The sequence below is a fragment of the Mustelus asterias genome, chromosome 26 (genome assembly GCF_964213995.1).
Source record: "Mustelus asterias chromosome 26, sMusAst1.hap1.1, whole genome shotgun sequence".
In the NCBI taxonomy this organism is placed as follows: domain Eukaryota; kingdom Metazoa; phylum Chordata; class Chondrichthyes; order Carcharhiniformes; family Triakidae; genus Mustelus; species Mustelus asterias.
The window spans coordinates 48,264,300-48,289,023 of NC_135826.1; the positions used below are offsets into that span (position 1 = coordinate 48,264,300).

A 24,724-nucleotide genomic window follows, 5' to 3' on the forward strand; every position below is an offset into this window, starting at 1 on the left:
TCTCTATAAGATCCCCCCTCAGCCTTCTAAATTCCAATGAGTACAAACCCAATCTGCTCAGTCTCTCCTCATAATCAACACTCCTCATCTCTGGTATCAACCTGGTGAACCTTCTCTGCACTCCCTCCAAGGCCAATATATCCTTCCGCAAATAAGGGGACCAATACTGCACACAGTATTCCAGCTGCGGCCTCACCAATGCCCTGTACAGATGCAGCAAGACATCTCTGCTTTTATATTCTATCCCCCTCGCGATATAGGCCAACATCCCATTTGCCTTCTTGATCACCTGTTGCACCTGCAGACTGGGTTTTTGCGTCTCATGCACAAGGACCCCCAGGTCCCTCTGCACAGCAGCATGTTGTAATTTCTTTCCATTTAGATAATAATCATAGTCTCCCTACAATGCAGGTGTAGGCCATTCGGCCAATCGGTTCTGCACTGAATTTCTGACAGAGCATCCCACCCAGGCCACCCCCCACCCTTTTCTCTATAACTCCAAGAATTTTCCCCGCTAATCATTCTATCCTACATATCTTGGGATACTAAGGGGCAATTTAGCATGGCCAATCCACCTAACCTGCACATCTTGGGATATGAAGGAGCAATTTAGCATGGTCAATCCTCCTACCCTACACATCTTTGGACACTAAGGGGCAATTTAGCATGGCCAATTCACCAAACCTACACAACTTGGAACACTAAGAGATAATTTAGCATGGCCAATCCACCTAACCTGCACATGTTGGGACACTAAGGGGCAACTTAGCAACGCCAACCAACATAACTTACACATTTTATGAACCTATAATTTTCCCAATCCAAGAGGCGAGAATGCTACCTGCTGAGCTGGGCCTGATGGGATTCCATGGGAACATTCACACATGAGATTTGCAGAATTGTACCCGTCATAATATAGTGATCTGGCAAAATATATCTGAAAGTTTTGCTATCTGTAGCAGGCTTCATTAAATACATGTAACTGCGCACTTATATATAGTTTCTTCATAACACATTGAATCTTCGAAGACACTGGGGATAATAACACCTTTTGAGTTGCCACCTCCCGTGTTGCCAAGGGCACTAGTGCTACCTCATTTATGTTGCTGAAATCAGGGTGGACCTCATTACATACTCACAAGATGACCTGAATTGTTGAGCATTCGCAGGATGCAGAGCAGGGCCATCAGCACAGTTTTATGCTAAAACCTCATCCTTCAAACCGTGACACTTTCAGGATGTAACATCGATTGAATTGCCGCCACGTAATCCTCCTCACTAATGAGTCTAAACTCATATTCAAGAGTTGAGGGCAAGCTAATGGTGTAGTTACAGTCACCCAGTTCCTCAGGCACGTGTTGGGACGATGGTGCTGAACATAAGGCACTTGACAGGAAGGTCAAACAGTACAGAATGAAGGATCAAAGGATGGGAAATAAGGATTACGTCTGCATCCTCCAGTAGTGCCCTGAAGCTTTGGAAGGAAGGAATCACAGCAAATTAACACTGACTGCTTTTTGATCTTGCCTGCACTGACAGAAGGTATTCGGTGGTCTCACGTTATATATACATGTCTCTGCCACCTCAAATCCAATTTACTGCCATTGATTTGGAAAAAAAAGATTCTTTTACATGCTTGTGATTTTTCAACATTAATCCAGAATGCATTCACAATATTTGGTTCACCATCTTACCCAGAGATGAATTTGTACCTACCGCCTATACTTTTATTAAACAAGAAAGATTAAGTCGTCATTTCTCTCTCTTGGTGCTTATCCGTCCATTTCAAGAGCTGTCTACATCAAAGGGCCTGGTTGAGGGACGTGTGAGGCTAATTGTTGGGGGAATCTATATATTTTTCTCCCTGAGTGAGAGAAACAAAGGGAACAGCAATCAGACAACCTCTGTTTGAAGCCTTTATTGTTTGAATGTTAGGAGACAAATGCGGAGAATTAAGAATGCAGACATGCTCCAGCTCTCAAACACAATACCACGCAAATTCCATGCCGTATTAGAATCTCTACAGTGCAGAAGGAGGCCACTCAGCCCATCGAGTCTGCACCAATTCTCTGACAAAGCATCCCACCCAGGCCCTATCCCCATAACCCCATGTATTTACCCTGCTAATCCCCCTAACCTACACATCTTGGGACACTAAGGGGCACTTTATCGTGGCCAATCCATCTAACTTGCACATCTTTGGACTGTGGGGGGAAACTGGAGCACCTGGAAGAAACCCACGCAGACACAGGGAGAACATGCAGACTCCACACAGACAGTGACCCAAGGTTAGAATTGACCCTGGGTCCCTGGCGCTGTGAGGCAGCAATGCTAACCACTGTGTCACCGTGCCGCCTGCGAACTCCACACAGACAGTTGTGATCTTGTGGCCTTATGTCCAGTCGACCTTTCCATTTTCATATTTGCATGTTGTATTTCATGCATTTCTCTAAACTTTTACATGCAAACTCTGCTGCTGGTCTCAAAGGGAAAACGTTGAAGTGTTTTCGGGAAGGCACGAGGGTGTGAACTAATTAGATAGCTGTTTCAAAATGTTGGCACAGGAATAATGGTCCAGAAAGTCTCTGCTGCACTTTTATATAATCCATACAGTGCAGAAGGAGGCCATTCAGCCCATCAAATCTGCACCAACCACAATCCCACCCGGGCCTTACCCCACAACTCCATGTATTTACCCTAGCTAGTCTCCCTGACACTAAGGGGCAATTTAGCATGGTCAATCCACCTAACCCGCACATCTTTGAACTGTGGGAGGAAACCGGAGCATCCAGAGGAAATTCACACAGACACGGGGAGAATGTGCAAACTCCACACAGACGGTGTCCCGAGTCCGGAATTGAACCCGGGTCCCAGTCGCTGTGAGGCAGCAGTGTTAACCACCGTGTCACCTCCTCTGAAGCATCTTTTCTATGATTCAAGTTGCAATGGGCTCCACTACTACAAAAACAGTAACTTGCAATCTTCCCTACATCTCTCCAGCTTTCATAAGAACATAAGAACATAAGAAATAGGAGCAGGAGTAGGCCATCTAGCCCCTCGAGCCTGCCCCGCCATTCAATAAGATCATGGCTGATCTGACGTGGATCAGTACCACTTACCCGCCTGATCCCCATAACCCTTAATACCCTTACCGATCAGGAATCCATCCATCCGCGCTTTAAACATATTCAGCGAGGTAGCCTCCACCACCTCAGTGGGCAGAGAATTCCAGAGATTCACCACCCTCTGGGAGAAGAAGTTCCTCCTCAACTCTGTCTTAAACCGACCCCCCTTTATTTTGAGGCTGTGTCCTCTAGTTTTAACTTCCTTACTAAGTGGAAAGAATCTCTCCGCCTCCACCCTATCCAGCCCCCGCATTATCTTATAAGTCTCCATAAGATCCCCCCTCATCCTTCTAAACTCCAACAAGTACAAACCCAATCTCCTCAGCCTCTCCTCATAATCCAAACCCCTCATCTCCGGTATCAACCTGGTGAACCTTCTCTGCACTCCCTCCAATGCCAATATATCCTTCCTCATATAAGGGGACCAATACTGCACACAGTATTCCAGCTGCGGCCTCACCAATGCCCTGTACAGGTGCATCAAGACATCCCTGCTTTTATATTCTATCCCCCTCGCAATATAGGCCAACATCCCATTTGCCTTCTTGATCACCTGTTGTACCTGCAGACTGGGCTTTTGCGTCTCATGCACAAGGACCCCCAGGTCCCTTTGCACGGTAGCATGTTTTAATTTGTTTCCATTGAGATAGTAATCCCATTTGTTATTATTTCCTCCAAAGTGTATAACCTCGCATTTCTCAACGTTATACTCCATTTGCCATATCCTCGCCCACTCACTCAGCCTGTCCAAATCTCTCTGCAGATCTTCTCCGTCCTCCACACGATTCACTTTTCCACTTATCTTTGTGTCGTCTGCAAACTTCGTTACCCTACACTCCGTCCCCTCCTCCAGATCATCTATATAAATGGTAAACATTTCGTACCTCTCTTTTCTCCTTCAATAAATTCCTTAAATACTACGGGTGAGATTTTTCCGGGCCCGATTCCGCTCTCGAATAGCGCAGCAGGCCGCGAAATGTCAGCAGAGGGCCTGTAGTGGGAATCGCAACCAGAATCCAGCCAATCGCGACTTTCCCAGTTCCATTTTTTACAGCGTAATCAGCCTCACACCGGAAAACAGTGCGGCGCTGATTGCAATACGGAAATTCCAATTCCCATCTTGTTAGCGAGCCCGGGACGGTGTTGTCCGGCCTCACTAATGTCCCCCACCTCCTCCCCGTCGGCCGAGAGAGGTTCCCACCAGTGGGGATTAAAGCTGGGCCCCATCAACGGGGACCAGGTGTGATCACCTTGCTGGTGGGGACAGAGGCCATTGTGGCCCCCCTGGGAGGTCAGGGGGGGTGTCGGGGAGAGGTAGGGAACAGGGGCAGTGCCGGCACAAAGTGCCGGGAATTCATCCCACTAAGTACATCCAAAATACCTCTTTTAGCCAAAGTCTTGGTTGCCTGTCCTAATTTTTTTTCTACGTGGCTTGATATCTAGTTTTATTAGCCTCCTCTGAAGCAACTTTGCAACATCAGAGATCGTGTTGTTGTTAGCACTTGAGGCAAAATAAGCCAATGAAGAAATTGCACTTGTAGTTGACCAGGTGTGCACTAGGACCCTTTGGACATGTGTGAATTGCCAACTGGTGTCCACACTCTTGGGGGCAAATATACAAGAAACCTATTGAATTGACACTCTGCCCAGCGAATATACAAAACTGTTCTTATAGTTCATTTGTGCAATCCCATTCCTTTCATAGAATCATAGAATCCCTGCAGTGCAGAAGGAGACCATTCGGCCCATTGAGTCTGCACCGACCACAATCCCACCCAGGCCCTATTCCTGTAACTCCACTTATTTATCCTGCTAATTCTCCTGACACTAAGGGGCAACTTAGCATGGCCAATCCAACTTACCTGTACACCTTGGGACACTAAGGGGCAATTTAGCATGGCCAATCCACCTAACCCGCACATCTTGGGACCCAAGGGGCAATTTAGCATGGCCAATCCACCTAACCTACACATCTTGGGACACTATGGGGCAATTTAGCATGGCCAATCCACCTAACCTACACATCTTGGGACACTAAGGGGCAATTTAGCATGGCCAATCCACCTAACCTACACTTCTTAGGACACTAAGGGGCAATTCAGCATGATCAATCCACCTAATCTACACATCTTCGAACACTAAGGGGCAATTTAGCATGGCCAGTCCACAGAACTTACACACCTTGGGACACTAAGGGGCAATTTAGCAATTGCGATCTTCTCTGACTGACTTCTGCTGACTTCTCATTTTCCTGACAATTATTACCTTCTGGAATCGTCCTTTTCAGGTCACCCTCTGAAATGTGAGCAGGATGCCGGGTATCTGGTTACTCAAGGATTTTTTGGGGTGGGTGTAGAGGGTGGAGTTGGACCACAAAAGCAGAACAGAAAGGTCAGGGTAAAGGCCCCGCAGGCAGCTCTGAGCCATTCAATACTGTCTGGCCAACAAGTTGGGATGGAGCAGCAACACAATGGAATTTCGAATACCTGGGTCAAAATGCTGACCTCCAGCCAAAATCACCAGCTTTTCCATTGAAAATTCCCTGAGAACTCAGATTAAAAACTCAAAAAAGAGCACCTGATCGACGATTACCAACTTAAAAAGAAATAGATTGTTGCCCGGCAACCCCAAGATCACCTGTTTTCAATTCCAAACATTCCCTTTTTAGCTTTGAAGTTGAAGATTAACGTTCCGATGTTTAACACACGTTGTATGCTATTCCTTTGCTGGTTTAATGGAGGCCTCAATGCATTAATCTTACTTTAAAAGGATTAACATCCCGGTTAAAGCAAAACTCAAAACAAATTGTTTGTGCAGACATTCAATTTCTATTCCACACCAGGGGATTTGCAAAGCTCCCATTTATTTCCACCTATTCACTCAGGAGAATGCAGTCACAAAATTAAAAATTGGCATCATTGTATGCACGCAGCAGATGTCAAATATCAATAAAAATACCTAATAATTAGATGGCTAATGCTAAGAGAGCAAATTGGCTACAGGTTTGTGTCACCCTCAAGGTATGAAACAGGAGAAAGTCAATGAATATTAATGAGTTCAAGAGAGAATTAGATGGGATTCTGGAGAATAAAAGCATTGGGAAACAAGTGATTAGAAGAGCATAAGGAATAAAGACAACTGGAGTAGGCTCTGCAACCCTTCACGCCCGGTCTGCCATTCAATAAGATTGAATCATTGAGTCCCTACAGTGCAGAAGGAGGCCAGTTGGCCCATCGAGCCTCCACCAACAACAATCCCTATTCCCGTAGCCCCACGTATTTTCCCTGCTAATCCCCCTGACAATAAGGGGCAATTTAGTATGGCCAATTCACCTAACCCACACATCTTTGGAGTGTGGGAGGCAACTGGAACTCCCAGAGGAAACCCACGGAGATGTGGGAAGAACATGCAGACTCACACAGACAGTGACCCAAGGCCGGAATTGAACACGGGTCCCTGGCGAGATATACAACTTAAATGACATTGCACCTTTTGTAATGACCATATTGAAATGTCTGTAATATTTCTTTGATTGTATTGAAGCATCTCAGTGTACAACATGATCTGTGTAGAAAACTTGAATATCACCGCCATATTGAAATGTTTGTCCTCGTGTCTGTGTGGGTTTCCTCTGGGTGCTCTGGTTTCCTCCTACAGAGTAAGAGTTTTAACAACACCAGGTTAAAGTCCAACAGGTTTATTTGGTAGCAAATACCATTAGCTTTCGGAGCGCTGCTCCTTCATCAGATGGAGTGGAAATGTGCTCTCAAACAGGGCACAGAGACACAAAATCAAGTTACAGAATACTGATTAGAATGCGAATCCCTACAGCCAACCAGATCTTAAAGATACAGACAATGTGGGTGGAGGAAGCATTAAGCACAGTATTCTGTAACTTGATTTTGTGTCTCTGTGCCCTGTTTGAGAGCACATTTCCACTCCATCTGACGAAGGAGCAGCGCTCCGAAAGCTAATGGTATTTGCTACCAAATAAACCTGTTGGACTTTAACCTGATGTTGTTAAAACTCTTACTGTATTCACCCCAGTCCAACGCCGGCATCTCCACATCATGACTTCCTCCTACAGTCCAAAGGTGTGCAGGTTAGGTGGATTGGCTGTGCTAAATTGCCTCTTGGTGTCAGGGGGATGAGCAGGGTAAATGTATGGGTGGCCTGGGGATAGGGCCTGGGTGGGATTGTGGTCAGTGCAGACTCGATGGGTCGAATGGCCTCCTTCAGCACTGTAGGATTCTATGGATTCTGTGCTCAATTCAAACCAGTGTTGGCGGTGAGATTCCTGATCGGTAAGGGAATTAAGGGTTATGGGGATCAGGCGGGTAAGTGGTACTGATCCACGTCAGATCAGCCATGATCTTATTGAATGGCGGGGCAGGCTCGAGGGGCTAGATGGCCTACTCCTGCTCCTATTTCTTATGTTCTTATATTCTTATGTTCAGTGTTGTAGTTCCTGAGGTGTAGACTGTCTAGCCACAAGCTACGGGTGCAACCCTTCTCTTTGGTACACAGTAAAGGGTCTTTGGTGACGGAAAACTGGCGCCTGGCTACATTACTACATTTGTAATGTTCTTTCAGATACTCATGAATAAAGTATATTTTTGCCAAAAAAAACTGAACTTCTTTTCACCCTATCCCCATGGCCATGGGTTCCCTCAGTGCTTTTGTTTTATTCGTTCGTGATACATGGATGTCACTAGGTTCCAGCATTTATTATCCATTCCTAGTTGCTCAAGGGAGGGCAGTTGAAGTCAACCACATTGCTGTGGCTCTCGAGTCACACATAGGCCAGACCAGGTAAGGACGGCAGATTTCCTTCCCTAAAGGACATCAGTGAACCAGATGGGTTTTTCTGACAATCAACAATGGTTTTATGGTCATCAGTAGATTCTTAATTCCAGATATATTTTATTTTGAATATACTCAGTGACAGGGCATCATCTATTCTCTGCGGTAAAAGATTCCAAAGATTCACAACTCTTTTAAGTGAAGACGTTTCTCTTTACCTCGGTCCTAAATGGTTAACCCCTTATCCTGGCCCCTCGTTAGGCTTCCCAGCCACTGGAAATATCCTCCCAGCATCCACTTTCAAGCTGCTTTAGAATTTTATATACTTGACTGAAATTGCTCCCAGTTATTTTAAATTCTAGGGAATATAGGGCTGGTCTATGCAATCTTTTGAAAATCTCTGTTGGGTTTGATCTTCAAGGAAAGCGACAAACTTAATATGTTTACCCAGTGCCAAATAACATTTGTATAAGCCACAATTAAAAATATATATTCACTCATGGGATGTGGGCATCTCTGGCTGGGCCAGCATTTATTGCCCATCAATAATTCAATTCTGGTTGCCACACTACCAGAAAGATGTGGAGGCTTTGGAGAGGGCACAGAAAAGATTTACCAGGATGTTGCCTGGTATGGAGAGCATTAGCTATGAGGAGATGTTGGAGTAACTTGGTTTGTTCTCACTGGGTCGCCAGAGGTTGAGGGGTTAAGGTGCGAGGGGCAAGGTTTAAAGGAGATGCATGAGACAAGTTTTTTACACAGAGAATAGTGGGTGCCTGGAACTCGTTGCCAGGGGAGGTAGTGGAAGCAGATACGATAGTGAATTTTAAGGGGCATCTGGACAAATACATGAATAGGATGGGAATAGAGGGACATGGTCCCCGGAAGGGTAGGGGGTTTTAGTTCAGACGGGCAGCATGGTCGGTGCAGGCTTGGAGGACCGAAGGGCCTGTTCCTGTTCTGTAATTTTCTTTGTTCTTTGTTCTTTATCCCTAAATGCCCTTGACTTTTTATGCCATTTTTAAGAGTCAGCCACATTGCTGTGGGTCTGGAGTCACGTGTAGGCCAGAATGGACGGCAGATTTCCTTCCCGAAAGGAATATTAAGAACATTCGCAAATGAGATGGAATTTTACGACAATCAACAATGGTTGATCATTCCACTTTTGATTCAGTTTTTTTTTCATTGAATTTAAATTTCATGATTTGCTCTGGTGGGATTCGAACTTGGGTCCCCCGAACATTATCCCAAGTGTCTAGATTAGTATTTCAGTGACAATACCATTGCAGACTCTGGGTCTGTACTTGATGAAGTTTAGAAGGATGAGGGGGATCTAATTGAAACTTACAAAATACTGAAAGACCTGGATAGAGTAGACAGGGAGAAGATATTCCCATTCGTAGGAGAGACTAGAATCCGAGTGCAGAGCATCAGAGTAAAGGGGTGACCCATTAGAACCGAGACAAGGAGGAATTTCTTCAGCCAAAAGGTGGTACACCTGTGGAATTCATTGACACAGGAGACTGTGGAGGCCGGGCATTGAGTATATTTAAGACAGAGATAGATAAGTTCTTGATTGGTAAGGGGATCAAAGGTTATGGGAAAGGTCGGGAGAATGGGGTTGAGAAACTTATCAGCCATGATCGAATGGTAGAGCAAACATGATGGGCTGAATGGTCTAATTCTGCCCCCATATTCTACAGTCTTCTGCCTCCCCTTGATGCCCAGTGGGATAGTGGAAATCTGAGTAACCAATTAAGGGTTTCCAACCCTCCTGGATTGACTGGAGTCACAGCAATTGAAGATAAACGTCCTGGACACTGCTGTGAACAAAATCCAGGAGAGGAAAATCGAAGGGGCATCAAAAAATAGTCCTTTTGTCTTTGAACACTTAAATGGGGCGGGGGGGGGGGGGGGGGGAGGTTGTTTTATTAGGGTCGGACAGTAGGAAGCGGAATGTCACATGAGGAATTTTCCAGGAATACATCACATTCATATTCTTACCGAGCTGCCAGTTAAGCAGTGGTTAGCGCTGCTGCCTCACAGCTCCAGGGACACGGGTCTTCCCGGCGTTGGGTCATTGTCTCTGCGGAGTCTGCATACTCTCCCCGTTTCTGCATGGATTTCCTCCGGGTGCTCCGGTTTCCTCCCACAATCTGAAAGACGTGCTGGTTAAAAGTTTATTTATTAGTCACAAGTAAGGCTTATATTAACACTGCAATGAAGTTACTGTGAAATTCCCCTAGTCGCCACACTCTGGCGTCTGTTCGGGTCAATGCACCTAACCAGCACGTCTTTCAGATTGCGGGAGGAAACCAGAGCACCCGGAGGAAACCCACGCAGACACGGGGAGAATGTGCAAACTCCACACAGACAATGATCCAAGCCGGGAATCAAACCCGGGTCCCTAGCGCTGAGGCAGCAGTGCTAACCACTGTGCCACCCTGCCGCCCCAGTAGTTAGGTGCACTGGCCATGCTAACTTCTCCCTCAGTGTACCCAAACAGGCGCCGGAGTGTAGCAACTAGGGGATTTTCACAGTAACTTCATCGCAGTGAAGCCAATTTGTGACACTCCTGCCATCCCAACATGCGTGGATCCTTAGAAGAGGTGAATGCAGAACTCTGTCAACTGGATCAATTCATTATTCTTAAATTACTAAAAACCTTAACACAACTCTTGTGGGTTAAAAAGTGTATACATTTATGTTATTGCAGGGCTGTGGGGTGAGAGCTGTGGAATAGGACTAACTGGACAGTTCTTTCAAAGAGTCGGCATGGGCGATGGTTAATACATTCTTTATAAAGAACAGACACAACTTGATAAAGGTTTGAGAGTACATGCTACTTAATTTACCATTAAGCGTTTCTGCCTCCTCGCAGAGAATGTGCAAACTCTGCACAGACAGTGACCCAGGCCGGGAATCAAACCTGGGTCCCTGAGCGCTGTGAGGCAGCAGTGCTCGTAACCACTGTACCACCGTGCCACCCTCACAGAGTCACCTAACCTGATATTAAACAATAACAGAAAATGCTGGAAAATCTCAGCAGGTCTGACAGCATCTGTGGAGAGAAGAACAGAACTAATGTTTCGAGTCTGGATGACCCTTTGTCAGAGCTGACATTAAACAATGCAGTTAATGAACAAAACCCTGTCACTCAATGGAACTCGCAAGGACAATTGATTTGCTACTGAAAACTAACATAAATTCCACACTTTGCAGTTTGAGGAATATATTGAAAGGGAGGCGCTGAAAACTGATATCACGGAATCCCTACTCGGCCTATAGGCTTTGAACAGGAGATAGAGAAATTAATTTCCCTGATTCTGGGGGAACGAGTGAAGGCAAGCATTGGTTAATAAAATAATGATGTGGAGATGCCGGCGTTGGACTGGGGTGGGCACAGTAAGAAGTTTCACCACACCAGGTTAAAGTCCAACAGGTTTATTTGGTAGCAAATACCATAAGCTTTCGGAGCGCTGCTCCTTCGTCAGATGGAGTGGAAATGTGCTCTCAAACAGTGCACAGAGACACAACATCAAGTTACAGAATACTGATTAGAATGCGAATCCCTAAAGCCAGCCAGGTCTTAAAGGTACAGACAATGTGGGTGGAGGGAGCATTAAGCACAGGTTAAAGAGATGTGTATTGTCTCCAGACAGAACAGCTAGTGAGATTCTACAAGCCCAGGAGGCAAGCTGTGGGGGTTACTGATAATGTGACATAAATCCAACATCCCGGTTTAGGCCGTCCTCATGTGTGCGGAACTTGGCTATCAGTTTCTGCTCAGCGACTCTGCGCTGTCGTGTGTCGTGAAGGCTGCCTTGGAGAAACGCTTACCTGAAGATCCAAGGCTGAATGCCCGTGACTGCTGAAGTGCTCCCCCACAGGAAGAGAACAGTCTTGCCTGGTGATTGTTGAGTGGTGTTCATTCATCCGTTGCCGTAGCGTCTGCATGGTTTCCCCAATGTACCATGCCTCAGGACATCCTTTCCTGCAGGGTATCAGGTAGACAACGTTGGCCGAGTTGCAAGAGTAGGTACCGTGTACCTGGTAGATGGTGTCCTCACGTGAGATGATGGCATCCGTGTTGATGATCTGGACCGTCTTGCAGAGGTTGCTGTGGCAGGGTTGTGTGTTGTCGTGGTCACTGTTCTCCTGAAGGCTGGGTAGTTTGCTGCGGACAATGGTCTGTTTGAGGTTGCGTGGTTGTTTGAAGGCAAGAAGTGGGGGTGTGGGGATGGCCTTGGCGAGATGTTCGTCTTCATCAATGACATGTTGAAGGCTCCGGAGGAGATGCCGTAGCTTCTCCGCTCCGGGGAAGTACTGGACGACGAAGGGTACTCTGTCCACTGTGTCCCGTGTTTGTCTTCTGAGGAGGTCGGTGCGGATTTTCGCTGTGGCGCGTCGACTTCCTCAGAAGACAAACACAGTGGACAGAGTACCCATCATCGTCCAGTACTTCCCCGGAGCGGAGAAGCTATGGCATCTCCTCCGGAGCCTTCAACATGTCATTGATGAAGACGAACATCTCGCCAAGGCCATCCCCACACCCCCACTTCTTGCCTTCAAACAACCGCGCAACCTCAAACAGACCATTGTCCGCAGCAAACTACCCAGCCTTCAGGAGAACAGTGATCACGACACCACACAACCCTGCCACAGCAACCTCTGCAAGACGTGCCGGATCATCAACACGGATGCCATCATCTCACGTGAGAACACCATCTACCAGGTACACGGTACCTACTCTTGCAACTCGGCCAACATTGTCCACCTGATACGCTACAGGAAAGGATGTCCCGAGGCATGGTACATTGGGGAAACCATGCAGATGCTATGACAACGGATGAATGAACATCGCTCGACAATCACCAGGCAAGACTGTTCTCTTCCTGTGGGGGAGCACTTCAGCAGTCACGGGCATTCGGCCTTGGATCTTCAGGTAAGCGGGACTTGCGGATAGCGAAGAGCATTGTCGGGCAATACAGCAGGATATAGATAGGCTGGAAAATTGGGCGGAGAGGTGGCAGATGGAGTTCAATCCGGATAAATGCGAAGTGATGCATTTTGGAAGAAATAATGTAGGGAGGAGTTATACAATAAATGGCAGAGTCATCAGGAGTATAGAAACACAGAGGGACCTAGGTGTGCAAGTCCACAAATCCTTGAAGGTGGCAACACAGGTGGAGAAGGTGGTGAAGAAGGCATATGGTATGCTTGCCTTTATAGGACGGGGTATAGAGTATAAAAGCTGGAGTCTGATGATGCAGCTGTATAGAACGCTGGTTAGGCCACATTTGGAGTACTGCGTCCAGTTCTGGTCGCCGCACTACCAGAAGGACGTGGAGGTGTTAGAGAGAGTGCAGAGAAGGTTTACCAGGATGTTGCCTGGTATGGAGGGTCTTAGCTATGAGGAGAGATTGGGTAGACTGGGGTTGTTCTCCCTGGAAAGACGGAGAATGAGGGGAGATCTAATAGAGGTGTACAAGATTATGAAGGGGATAGATAGGGTGAACAGTGGGAAGCTTTTTCCCAGATCAGAAGTGACGATCACGAGGGGTCACAGGCTCAAGGTGAGAGGGGCGAAGTATAACTCAGATATCAGAGGGATGTTTTTTACACAGAGGGTGGTGGGGGCCTGGAATGCGCTGCCAAGTAGGGTGGTGGAGGCAGGCACGCTGACATCGTTTAAGACTTACCTGGATAGTCACATGAGCGGCCTGGGAATGGAGGGATACAAACGATTGGTCTAGTTGGACCAAGGAGCGGCACAGGCTTGGAGGGCCGAAGGGCCTGTTTCCAGTGCTGTACTGTTCTTTGTTCTTTCTTCTTTGTAAGCGGCCTTCACGACACACGTCAGCGCAGAGTCACTGAGCAGAAACTGATAGCCAAGTTCCGCACACATGAGGACGGCCTAAACCAGGATGTTGGATTTATGTCACATTATCAGTAACCCCCACAGCTTGCCTCCTGAACTTGCAGAATCTCACTGGCTGTTCTGTCTGGAGACAATACACATCTCTTTAACCTGTGTTTAATGCTCCCTCCACCCACATTGTCTGTACCTTTAAGACCTGGCTGGCTTTAGGGATTCGCATTCTAATCAGTATTCTGTAACTTGATGTTGTGTCTCTGTGCACTGTTTGAGAGCACATTTCCACTCCATCTGACGAAGGAGCAGCGCTCCAAAAGCTTATGGTATTTGCTACCAAATAAACCTGTTGGACTTTAACCTGGTGTTGTGAGACTTCTTACTGTAATAAAATAATGTCATGGTATCTTGCAGTGCAGAATGAGGCCATTCAAACCATTCAACCTGGAATTTTACCGCCTCATCCGTCCGAGGCTCATAAGGCCCCGCCCAAGGCCAACAGAGAAAGCCATTCTGCGAACCGTAATGGCTGGAATCGGGGCAGGCGTGCCGGTAAATCTCCAAACATTTTGTCTGTGCTGGTTCATTGAAGGAGCTTTTCAATTTATCCCGCCCACCCCCTCTGTCCTCGTAGCCCTACAGTTGGATAAATAGGTTTTTTTCAGTCCGCAAGATTTATCTGAAGAGTTTTCGCGAATTAACATGTAAATTATCCAACGAGATACCTTCCAGGTAAGGCTGAGTGATAAACTTTCCTGGTTCTGAGTTAGGTGGTTGTGGCTTCGCAAGCCCCCCCTCGAGAAACTGGAACACGTAACCGAGATTGGCACCTTAAAGTACTGACAGAGTGCTGCACTTCCACCTTCAGGGTGAGAATTAAATTGAATCCTTGTTTGTCCTCTCAGCTGGATAGGGCGGCACGGAGGCACGGTGGTTAGCTCTGCTGCCTCACAGCACCAGGGACCTGGGTTCGATTCCTGGCTTGGATCACTGTCTGTGTGGCATCTGCACATTCTCCCCGTGTCTGTGTGGAATTCATCCGGATGCTCTGGTTTCCTCCCACAGTCCAGAAGACGTGCTGGTTAAGTGCATTGGCCATGCTAAGTTCCCCCTCAGTGTACCCGAATACATGCTGGAGTGTGGCAACTAGAGGATTTTCACTGTAACTTAATTGCTGAAGCTTACATGTGACAAATAAATAAACTTTTAGAAATGGTCCCATTGCCATTATTTGAAGAGAAGGGGAGCTGTACTCATCAATATTTATCCCTCAACCAACAGCCTCCATAGAACATGGAAACATAGAAAAAGAGGAGCCATTTGGTCCTTCGAGCCTGCTCCATTATTCATTATGATCATGGCTGATCATCCAACTCAGTAGCCTGATCCCGCCTTCCTCCCATATCCTTTGATTCCCTTCGCCTCAAGTATTATAATAAACTGCTTCTTGAAAACATCCAATGTTTTGACCTCAATACTTTCTGCGGTAGTGACTGCAATCCTGGTCACCACACTACCAGAAAGACGTGGAGGCTTTGGAGAGAATGCAGAAAAGGTTTACCAGGCCGTTGCCTGGTATGGAGGATATTAGCTATGAGGAGAGACTGAATAAATTGGGATTGTTCTCCCTGGAAAGACGGAGACTGAGGGGTGACCTGATCGAAGTTTATAAAATTATGAGAGGTTTAGATAGGGTGAACAGTTGGAAGCTTTTTCCCAGGGGCAGAAATGGCAGTTACAAGGGGGCACAAGTTCAAGATAAGGAGGGAAAGGTTCAGTGGAGATGTGCGGGGGGAGTTTTTTACACAGAGGGTGGTGGGGGTCTGGAATGCACTGCCAAGTGAGGTGGTTGAGGCACTTACGTTAGCCACATTTAAGACGTACCTTGATAGGCATATGAACAAACAGGAAATAGAGGGATATAGAGGTTGTTGGTTTAGATAGGTAAATGTGATCGGTGCAGGCTTGGAGGACCAAAGGGCCTGTTCCTGTGCTGTACTGTTCTTTGTTCTTTGTTTGTTCTTTGTTTTGAATTCCAAAGGCTGACCACTCTCTGGGTGAAGAAATTTCTCCTCATCTCTGTCCAAAACGGTCTACCCTGCATCCTCAGACTGTGACCCCTGGTTCTCGACACCCCCCTCTGCGAAACTTCCTGTGTGACAATTTCTTGTCACATTTTCCTACATTACAACAGTGATTACATTTCAAAATTACCTCATTGGTTGTAAAACACTTTGGATTGCCATGGAAGGTGCTATAAATACCATTGTTTCTACAGTAAACATCTTTTACATCTGCTTCTGCTTCCTGTTAACCTTTTTACATTATACATTCCTACGCTCACATTGACAATAGATGTGACCGATGTAAAACTTGCTAGGCTGTGATTACTCCCTCTTCCCTGTGTAATTCAGGGTTGCATATTCAGCAGTAGCAGAGAATAGAAACAGCTTTGCACCAATACTTGCCTTGTAATGTAAAATGAATCTTCACTCAGGTCAGGAGCCACACTGTGTGACTCAGTACCCTGGAACTTGATGTCATAGAGTCATAGTCATAGAGGTTTACAGCATGGAAACAGGTCTTTCAGCCCAACTTGTCCATGCCGCCTCTTTTTTTAACCACTATTCTAGTTCCAATTGCCCGCGTTTGGGCCATATCCCTCTATAGCCATCTTACACGTGTAGCTGCCTAAATTCTTTTTAAAAGGCAAAATTGTACCCGCCTCTACTACTACCTCTGGTAGCCTGTCTCATGATGTGGAGATGCTGGCGTTGGACTGGGGTAAACACAGTAAGAAGTTTAACAACACCAGGTTAAAGTCCAACAGGTTTATTTGGTAGCAAAAGCCACACAAGCTTTCGAAGCTCTAAGCTCCTGTCTCAGACACTCACCACCCTCTGTGTGAAAAAATTGCCCCTCTGGACCCCTTTGTATCTCTCCCCTCTCACCTTCAACCTATTCCCTCTAGTTTTAGACTCCCCTACCTTTGGAAACAGATGTTGACTATCTAGCTGATCTATGCCCCACATTATTTTATAGACCTCTATAAGATCAGCCCAAGCCTTCTACGCTCCAGCGAAAAAAGTCCCAGTCTATCCAGTCTCTCCTTATAACTCAAACCATCAAGTTGCGGGAGCATCCTACTAAATCTTTTCTTTGAGTTTGCAGCTTTTAGAATGTTGCCCAATCTGTTCCTACAGTGTCCTCACTGGTACTAAAATTAATTGCAGATGTATATGGATTACATTTGGATTAGAGCTGCTTGGCTCAGTGTCATGGGAAGTCATAGAATCTCTATGGTGTAGAAGGAGGCCATTTGGCCCGTCGAATCTGCACCGACTCTCCAATAGAGCATTTTACCCATACCCACTCCCCCACCCTATCCCTGTAACCCTATGCATTTGCCCCATGAATCCTCCTCACCTTAACAATCTTTGGAAACTAAGGAGTAACTTAGCCTGGTCAATGCACCCAATCAGCACGTCTTTCAGACTGTGGGAGAAAACCGGAGCACCCAGAGGAAACCCACGCAGACACAGGGAGAACATGCAGAGTCCACACAAAGAGTGAACCAAGACCGGAATTGAACCCGGGTCTCTGGCGCTGTGAGGCAGCAGTGCTAACCACTGCTTAACTGGCAGCTTGGTAAGAATATGAGTGAGAAAGGAATAGAAGGATAGGTTCATAGGGTGAAATAATGTGAAGGGGAGAGAAGGCATACATGGAGCTTAAACATCAGCATAAACCGATAGATATAGCAACAAAAATAAACAGAAAAATCATATACCAACCGACTCAAGAACAGCTTCTTCCCTGCTGTCATCAGACTTTTGAATGGACCTACTATACATTCAATTGATCTTTCTCTGCACCCTAGCTATGACTGTAACACTACATTCTGCACTCGCTCTTTTCCTTCTCAATGAATGGTATGTTTTGTCTGTATAGTGCGCAAGAAACAATACTTTTCACTGCATACTAATACAAAAACGTTTATCACTTAGTGTCACAAGTAGGCTTACATTAACATTGCAATGAAGTTAACTGAAAATCTCCATGTGACAATAATAAATCAAGTCAAATTATATTTGCTATTATATTTCTGGGCGATATATCTCATGGTTTATTATTTGAATGGAAAGTTAGATATGTTTCATTCACTAGATCCCTGAGTATGTTGGTTCCAGTTTTACAGACTAGGCTGAGCTAAAAGGTCTGGTTGAAAACGTTTACACTGACACTTCCACTTTATACCATTTCAATGGACACGACTCGGGTTACAGTCCTTTATGCTTCATTGCCCAATGATCAGCCTTTTTTAACTGCCTGGCTGCTGGCTTTCCCCTCACTTTGCAAACTTTAGCAAAGTTTTGGGAAACTTCTTTCTGTTGGTTGTAAACATTCTGGAGCTTGTGCACGCAGACATTCATTTCGTGATGTGGAACGGAAGCGGACTGGGCTTGATGTTCGCGAGGAAACCCAGAGCTGGGATTCAGCCCAGGACCCTGGCGATTGTGCTGGGGTTGTTACCTCTCTTGAGCCTGACACAGGACACCAGGCTCCCCCGAGCAAAGCTCTCCCACGCCAGCTCCTGCCCAAACCATCTCAGCCCAGGACTGTGGGTGGACGCACAGAGCACCTGCGACAGGGAATGCAACACAGATGAGGTAGAATATGTGAACGCTGTAATAGATGTCTATCTAACAGGTTGCTGCGATCTGAGCAGCGCAGTGTAAGTTTATTTGCAGGGCTGGAGAATCCATTCCTCAAGTGGTCGTTTTCAACATCAATTGCGGCATTCTTGTTAACTGTTAACTCGATTTCCCCGGGCTCAGATTTGCTCAAATGCCTGTAGTGGAGGAACTTGTTTAAAAATTGTCATTTGTTAATTTTCACTTTTGTGAAACTCAGCTTGAACGAGGACACTTAGATTTTCTTTGTCAAAACAGAAATGTTTGTGTTAAAATCTGACTGGACAGACATATGGATGGCGCCGTGGCACTGGTACCTCACAGCACCGGGGACACGGGTTCAATTCCCGGCTTGGGTCACTGCCTGCGTGAAATTTGCACATTCTCCCCGTGTCTGCGTGGGTTTCCTCCGGGTGCTCCGTTTTCCTCCTACAGTCCAAAAGATGTGCTGGTTAGGTGGATTGGCCATGCTAAATTCTCCATCAGTGTACCTGAACAGGTGTCGGAGTGTGGCGACAAGGGGATTTTCACAGTAACTTCATTGCAGTATTAATGTCTTGTGACACTTAAACTTATTAGGTACAGTTTTCCGTTAGGCAAGTGACTGGTTCCGAGCTTTATGATTTCCAGGCAAGCCACAGATTCAATTAACATTTATTGAGCAGTGTTAGGAGAAATGGGACGATGGGATAGTTTGGGTCTGTAGGATTTCTTGGTGCTTTGCAATAACAGCATGTTTTTTTCCAGAACATTGTTATCAGTCTTGTGTTTAGAATATGGAAAGATTGAGCATTCATATGGTTTATTATTTGAATGAAAAATTAGATATGTTTCATTTACCAGATTCCTGAATATGTTGTTTCTGGTTTTACTTACTAGGCTAGGTTAAAAGGTCTGGGCCGAAAGGTTTTACACTGAATCCCTACAGTGCAAAAGAGGCCATTCTACCCATCCAGTCAGCACTGACTCTCCGACAGAATATTTTACCCAGGCCCTCTCCCCACACCCTATCCCTGTAATCCCACACATTTACCATGGGTAATCCCACTTAACCTACACATCTTGGAACACTAAGGGGCAATTTAGCATAACCAGTCCACCTAACCTGCACATCTTGGATTGTGGGAGGAAACCAGAGCACCCGAAGGAAACCCACGCAGACACGGGGAGAACATGCAAACTCCACACAGTCAGTCACCCGAGGCTGGAATTGAACCTGGGTCCCTGGCGCTGTGAAGCAGCAGTGCTAACCATTGTGCCACTGTGCTGCCACCTCCGCTTTACAATTTCACCATTATTCCAAAGTGCTTTAAAAATGAAGTCACCTTGAAATGTAATCAGGTGTGGGAAGTATGGCAGTCAATGTGCAAGCAAGATCCCACAAACCACAATGTGACAGTGATCAGCTAATCTATGTTTGTAATGTTGATTGAGGAATAAGTATTAACCATGACACAAGAGGTATCTCCCCTGCAAAATAGTGTCATGGTATCTATTACATCCGCCTGATAAGGCATATAAGGCCCTGGTTTAAGGTCTTACCCAAGAGACAGCCCACCCAACAGTCAAGCACTCCCTCAGTACTGCATCGAAAAGTTAGCTTAAATTTATCTGCTCAAATCGCTGGACCAGGACTTGGGCAGCACGGTGGCACAGTAGTTAGCACTGCTGCCTCACAGCGCAAGGAACTCGGGTTCAATTCCAGCCTTAGGTCACTGTCTGTGCGGAGTTTGCACATTCTCCCCGTGCCTGCGTGGGTTTCCTCTGGGTGCTCCAATTTGCTCACACAGTCCTAAGATGTGCGGGTTATGTGGATTAGCCATGCTAAATTGCTCCTTAGTGTCAGGGGGACTAGTTAGGGTAAATGTATGGGGGTAGGGCCTGGGTGATGTTGTGGTCGGTGCAGACTCGATAGGCCGATGGCCTCTTTCTGCATTGGCGGCACGGTGGCACAGTGGTTAGCACTGCTGCTTCACAGCGCCAGGGACCCTGGTTCGACTCCCAGCTTGGGTCACTGTCTGTGTGGAGTTTGCACGTTCTCCCCATGTCTGCGTGGCTTTCCTTCGGGTGCTCCGGTTTCCTCCACATTCTGAAAGATGTACTCGGTAGGTGCATTGACCCAGACTGTGGCGACTAGGAGAAATTCACGGTAACTTCATTGCAGTGTTAATGTAAGCCTTACATGTGACTAATAAATAAACTTGACTTAATACCTGTGGAGAGAGAATAGAGCCAACGTTGAAACATTGGCTCTATTCTCTCTTCACAGATGATGTCAGACTTGCTGAGATTTTCCAGCATTTTCTGCTATTCACATGTAGGTTGCTTTAGTCATTATATTAAGCCCGGTAGATTTGTATCAAAAAGCAAGGACATTCAGAAGTTTTCTCATGATATTTATTACACATGCATCTGAGTTTCCTTGATATTATACTCTGCATATTATGCCCTAATTTCACCTGTCACTAGGTGAGCATTTAGAGGAAATCCTTCCCTCTTGGGCTTTACATGATGTTAGACCATAAGACCATCAGATATAGGGGCAGAATTAGGCCATTCGGCCCAGTGAATCTGCTCTACCATTCGATCATGACTGATAAGTTTCTCAACACCATTCTCCCGACCTTTCCCATAACCTTTGATGACCTTACCAATCAAGAACCTATCTATCTCTGTCTTAAATACACTCAATGACCCGGCCTCCATAGCCTTCTGTGACAATGAATTCCACAGATTCACCACCCACTAGCTGAAGAAATTCCTCCTCTTCTCGGTTCTAAAGAGTTGTCCCTTAACTCTGAGGCTGTGCCCTCGGATCCAAGTCTCTCCTACTAATGGAAATATCTTCTCCATGTCCACTCTATCCAGACCTTTCAATATTCTGTAAGTTTCAATGAGATCCCCCTCATCCTTCTAAACTCCATCGAGTACAGGACCACAGTCCTCAGACCCTCCTCCTACGTCAAGCCTTTCATTCCCGGGATCATCCTCGCGAACCTCCTCTGGACCCTCTCCAAGGCCAGCACATCCATCCTTTGATACGGGGCCCAAAATTACTCACAATATTCCAAATCTGGTCTGACCAGAGCCTTATAAAGCCTCAGCAGTACACCCCTGCTTTTGTATTCTAGTCCTCTTGAAATGAATGCCAACATTGCATTTGCCTTCCTAACTACCAACTCAACCTGCAAGTTAACCTGAAAAGAATCCTGAACGAGGATGCCCAAGTCCCTTTGCGCTTCCGATTTCTGACTTCTGAATGGTGACAACAGCTGGAACTCTACCCCCTCGCCTGCCACGGAATCGGTGCGGGCAAAGGTACGGCAACGGAACTCTCCGTTGACCTCGGGCGGTAATTTCTGGTCTCGCCCGAACGAAGCCATAAAATCCCGCCCAATGGCCGAAATTTTACCGGCATGCCTGCCCCGATTCTGCGGGCTGATGAGGCTCGGAGAACAGTATTCACTGTTGGCCTTGGGTGGGATCATACGAACTGCGGGCGGACGTGGCCAGTAAAATTCCGCCCAATGTCTTCAAAACTGTTGTAGGCATTTAAATTGCATGTGGTGCCTTTGGTTCTGCTGCATGGTCTCAGTAGATCGACAAAGTGCTCCATGAGAAAGTGGCGTTAGGAATCTATCCGTGGTCAGTATTCAGTCGCTTCCTGTTGAACTAACTGTTGTGTCCATTGCTGATTTCAGAATTGTCAGAACTTTGAGAAGTGTTGCACCAACGTGTGTGGCCTGAAGAGCTGTGTCGCAGCGAGGTTTGCGGACGGCAGCTTAGCGTCCTTGGACATCCCCAAAGAGGCGACGTGTGAGAGGATCGTGTGCACTCAGCAAGGTTCGGAGTGCGATATCTGGGACGGACAGCCCATCTGTAAGTGCAAGGACAGGTGTGAGAAGGAGCCCAATTTCACCTGCGCCTCGGATGGTTTGACCTACTACAATAAATGTTACATGGACGCAGAGGCGTGCATCAGGGGCAGCAGCTTGACGGTGGTGACCTGCAGGTACCACATCACCTGGCCCAACACCAGCCCCCAGCCTTTAGAAACCACAGTTAACCCAACGTCCACAACCTCCTTGGAAGACTCCACCCCTCCAGCTCTCTACACCAACCCATTCCACCAGTCTGTCTACATTGGAGGCACAGTGAGCTTTCACTGTGATGTCAGTGGACGCCCCAGGCCGGACATCACCTGGGAGAAACAGAGCGACTACCGGGAAAATATCATCATGAGACCTGACCAAATGTACGCCAACGTGGTGGTCACCAATATCGGCCAGCTGGTTATTTACAACACCCAGCAGGAGGATGCGGGGATCTACACGTGCACTGCGAGGAACGCTGCTGGCCTCCTGAGAGCAGACTTCCCTTTATCAGTCATCAGACGAGAACATTCCGGAGAGACCCCTCCCAGGAAAACCCAGCCATTCCCATCGGGAGAGTGCTTTAAAGATCCCGACAAGAGGGAATGTGGTCGCCAACACGTGAGATGGTTCTACGACCACAAGAAGGGCGGGTGCTCGACTTTCATGTTTGGAGGTTGCGACGGGAGCAGGAACCAGTTTGAGACATACGAAGAGTGCAGATTGGCTTGTATCAATGAGTCAGTCAATATCTGTACCTTCCCCGCTGTGCAGGGTCCCTGCAAGATGTGGGAGGCTCGGTGGGCTTACAACTCCCTGATGAAGCAGTGCCACGCTTTTGTCTACGGCGGCTGCGAGGGCAACAAGAATAATTTTGAGAGCAAGGAGGTTTGTGAGGAGACATGTCCTTTTCCCAAGAGCCAACAGTGCAAAATGTGCAAGCCCCGTCACAAGATAGTTCCCAGCTTCTGCAGAAGTGACTATGCCATCGTGGGAAGGGTGACGGAGATTGTGGAGGAACAGGACTCCGGAGTTGCCAGGTTTACGCTGGACGAGGTGCTAAAGGATGAGAAAATGGGACTAACGTTTTTTGACTTCAAACACTTGGAGGTAATAATGATGAACATGGACTGGAACTGCCCTTGTCCAAACATTAACCTGACAGACGGACCTCTCCTTATAATGGGTGATGTCCACGATGGAATGGCCGTGCTGGATGCTGAGAGCTACGTGCGGACTGTCAGTGACAAACGCATTAAAAAAATGTACGAAATAATCGAGAAAAAGACCTGTGAACTGCTACATCGCTTTCAGGATTAGGATCACTGGCCCACCCCACAGGTATCATGAAAGATCCAGACAGGGCAACTAGATTTGACTATGATGTGGAGATGCTGGCATGGGACTGGCGTAGGCATAGTAAGAAGTCTCACAACACCAGGTTAAAGTCCAACAGGTTTATTTGGAATCACGAGATTTCGGAGCGCTGCTCCTTCATCAGGTGAGTGGAGAGGTAGGTTTCACAAACACGGCATATATAGACAAAATCACAAAGTGCAAGATAATGGTTGGAATGTGAGTCTTTTCAGGTAATCAAGTCTTTACAGGTACAGACAGTGCGAGTGGAGAGAGGGATAATCACAGGTTAAAGAGGTGTGAATTGTCTCAAGCCAGGACAGTTAGTAGGATCTGGTATGTGGCAGTCTTTTAAGGAACGGTTGTTAGGGCTACAGGACAAGCATGTGCCTGTAAAAAAGAAGGATAGGAAGGGTAGGATTAGAGAACCGTGGATAACCAGGGAAATTGAGGGACTGGTCAAAAGGAAAAGAGAGGCGTATGTTAGGTCCAAGCAGCTAAAAACGGAGGGAGCTCTGGAGGAGTATAATGAAAGTAGGAAAATACTCAAACGGGGAATTAGAAGAGCAAAAAGGGGTCACGAAATGTTCTTGGCGGACAGGATTAAGGAGAATCCCAAGGCATTTTATTCATACGTTAGGAACAAAAGGGTTGTAAGGGAAAAAATCGGACCTCTCAGGGACAAAAGTGGGGACTTATGCTTGGAGCCCAAAGAGGTAGGGGAGATCCTAAATGAATACTTTGCGTCGGTATTCACTAAGGAGAGGGATGTGTTGACTGGGAGTGTCTCGGAGGGGAGTGTTGAACCGTTGGAGAAAATCTCCATTACAAAGGAGGAAGTGTTAGGTTTGTTAGAGAATATAAAGACTGACAAATCCCCAGGGCCTGATGGAATCTATCCAAGGCTGCTCAGGGAGACGAGAGGTGAAATCGTTGGGCCTCTGACGCAAATCTTTGTCTCGTCACTGGACACAGGTGAGGTCCCAGAGGATTGGAGGA

At 46.6% G+C, this 24,724-nt stretch overlaps 2 protein-coding genes across 2 annotated transcripts in view; both read left to right on the forward strand.

Moving 5' to 3' along the window:
• The window catches only part of LOC144479684 (sphingosine 1-phosphate receptor 3-like), a 408,647-nt gene that overhangs the window by 84,306 nt on the left and 299,617 nt on the right, over positions 1-24,724 (forward strand). The window lies entirely within an intron of this gene.
• On the forward strand, positions 18,243-23,689 carry LOC144479716 (WAP, Kazal, immunoglobulin, Kunitz and NTR domain-containing protein 1-like). The gene is made up of 2 exons (XM_078198746.1): positions 18,243-18,473; positions 22,199-23,689. The coding sequence occupies exons 1-2, from the start codon at positions 18,243-18,245 to the stop codon at positions 23,687-23,689; spliced, it is 1,722 nt and encodes a 573-aa protein (XP_078054872.1).

Excerpts from the sequence above, each read along its gene's own strand:
- LOC144479716 (XM_078198746.1), top strand. The coding sequence starts at position 18,243 with ATGTGGAACGGAAGCGGACTGGGCTTGATGTTCGCGAGGAAACCCAGA. Across the intron at positions 18,474-22,198 it reads GGGAATGCAACACAGATGAG|AATTGTCAGAACTTTGAGAA; the intron begins GTAGAATATGTG and ends TGCTGATTTCAG.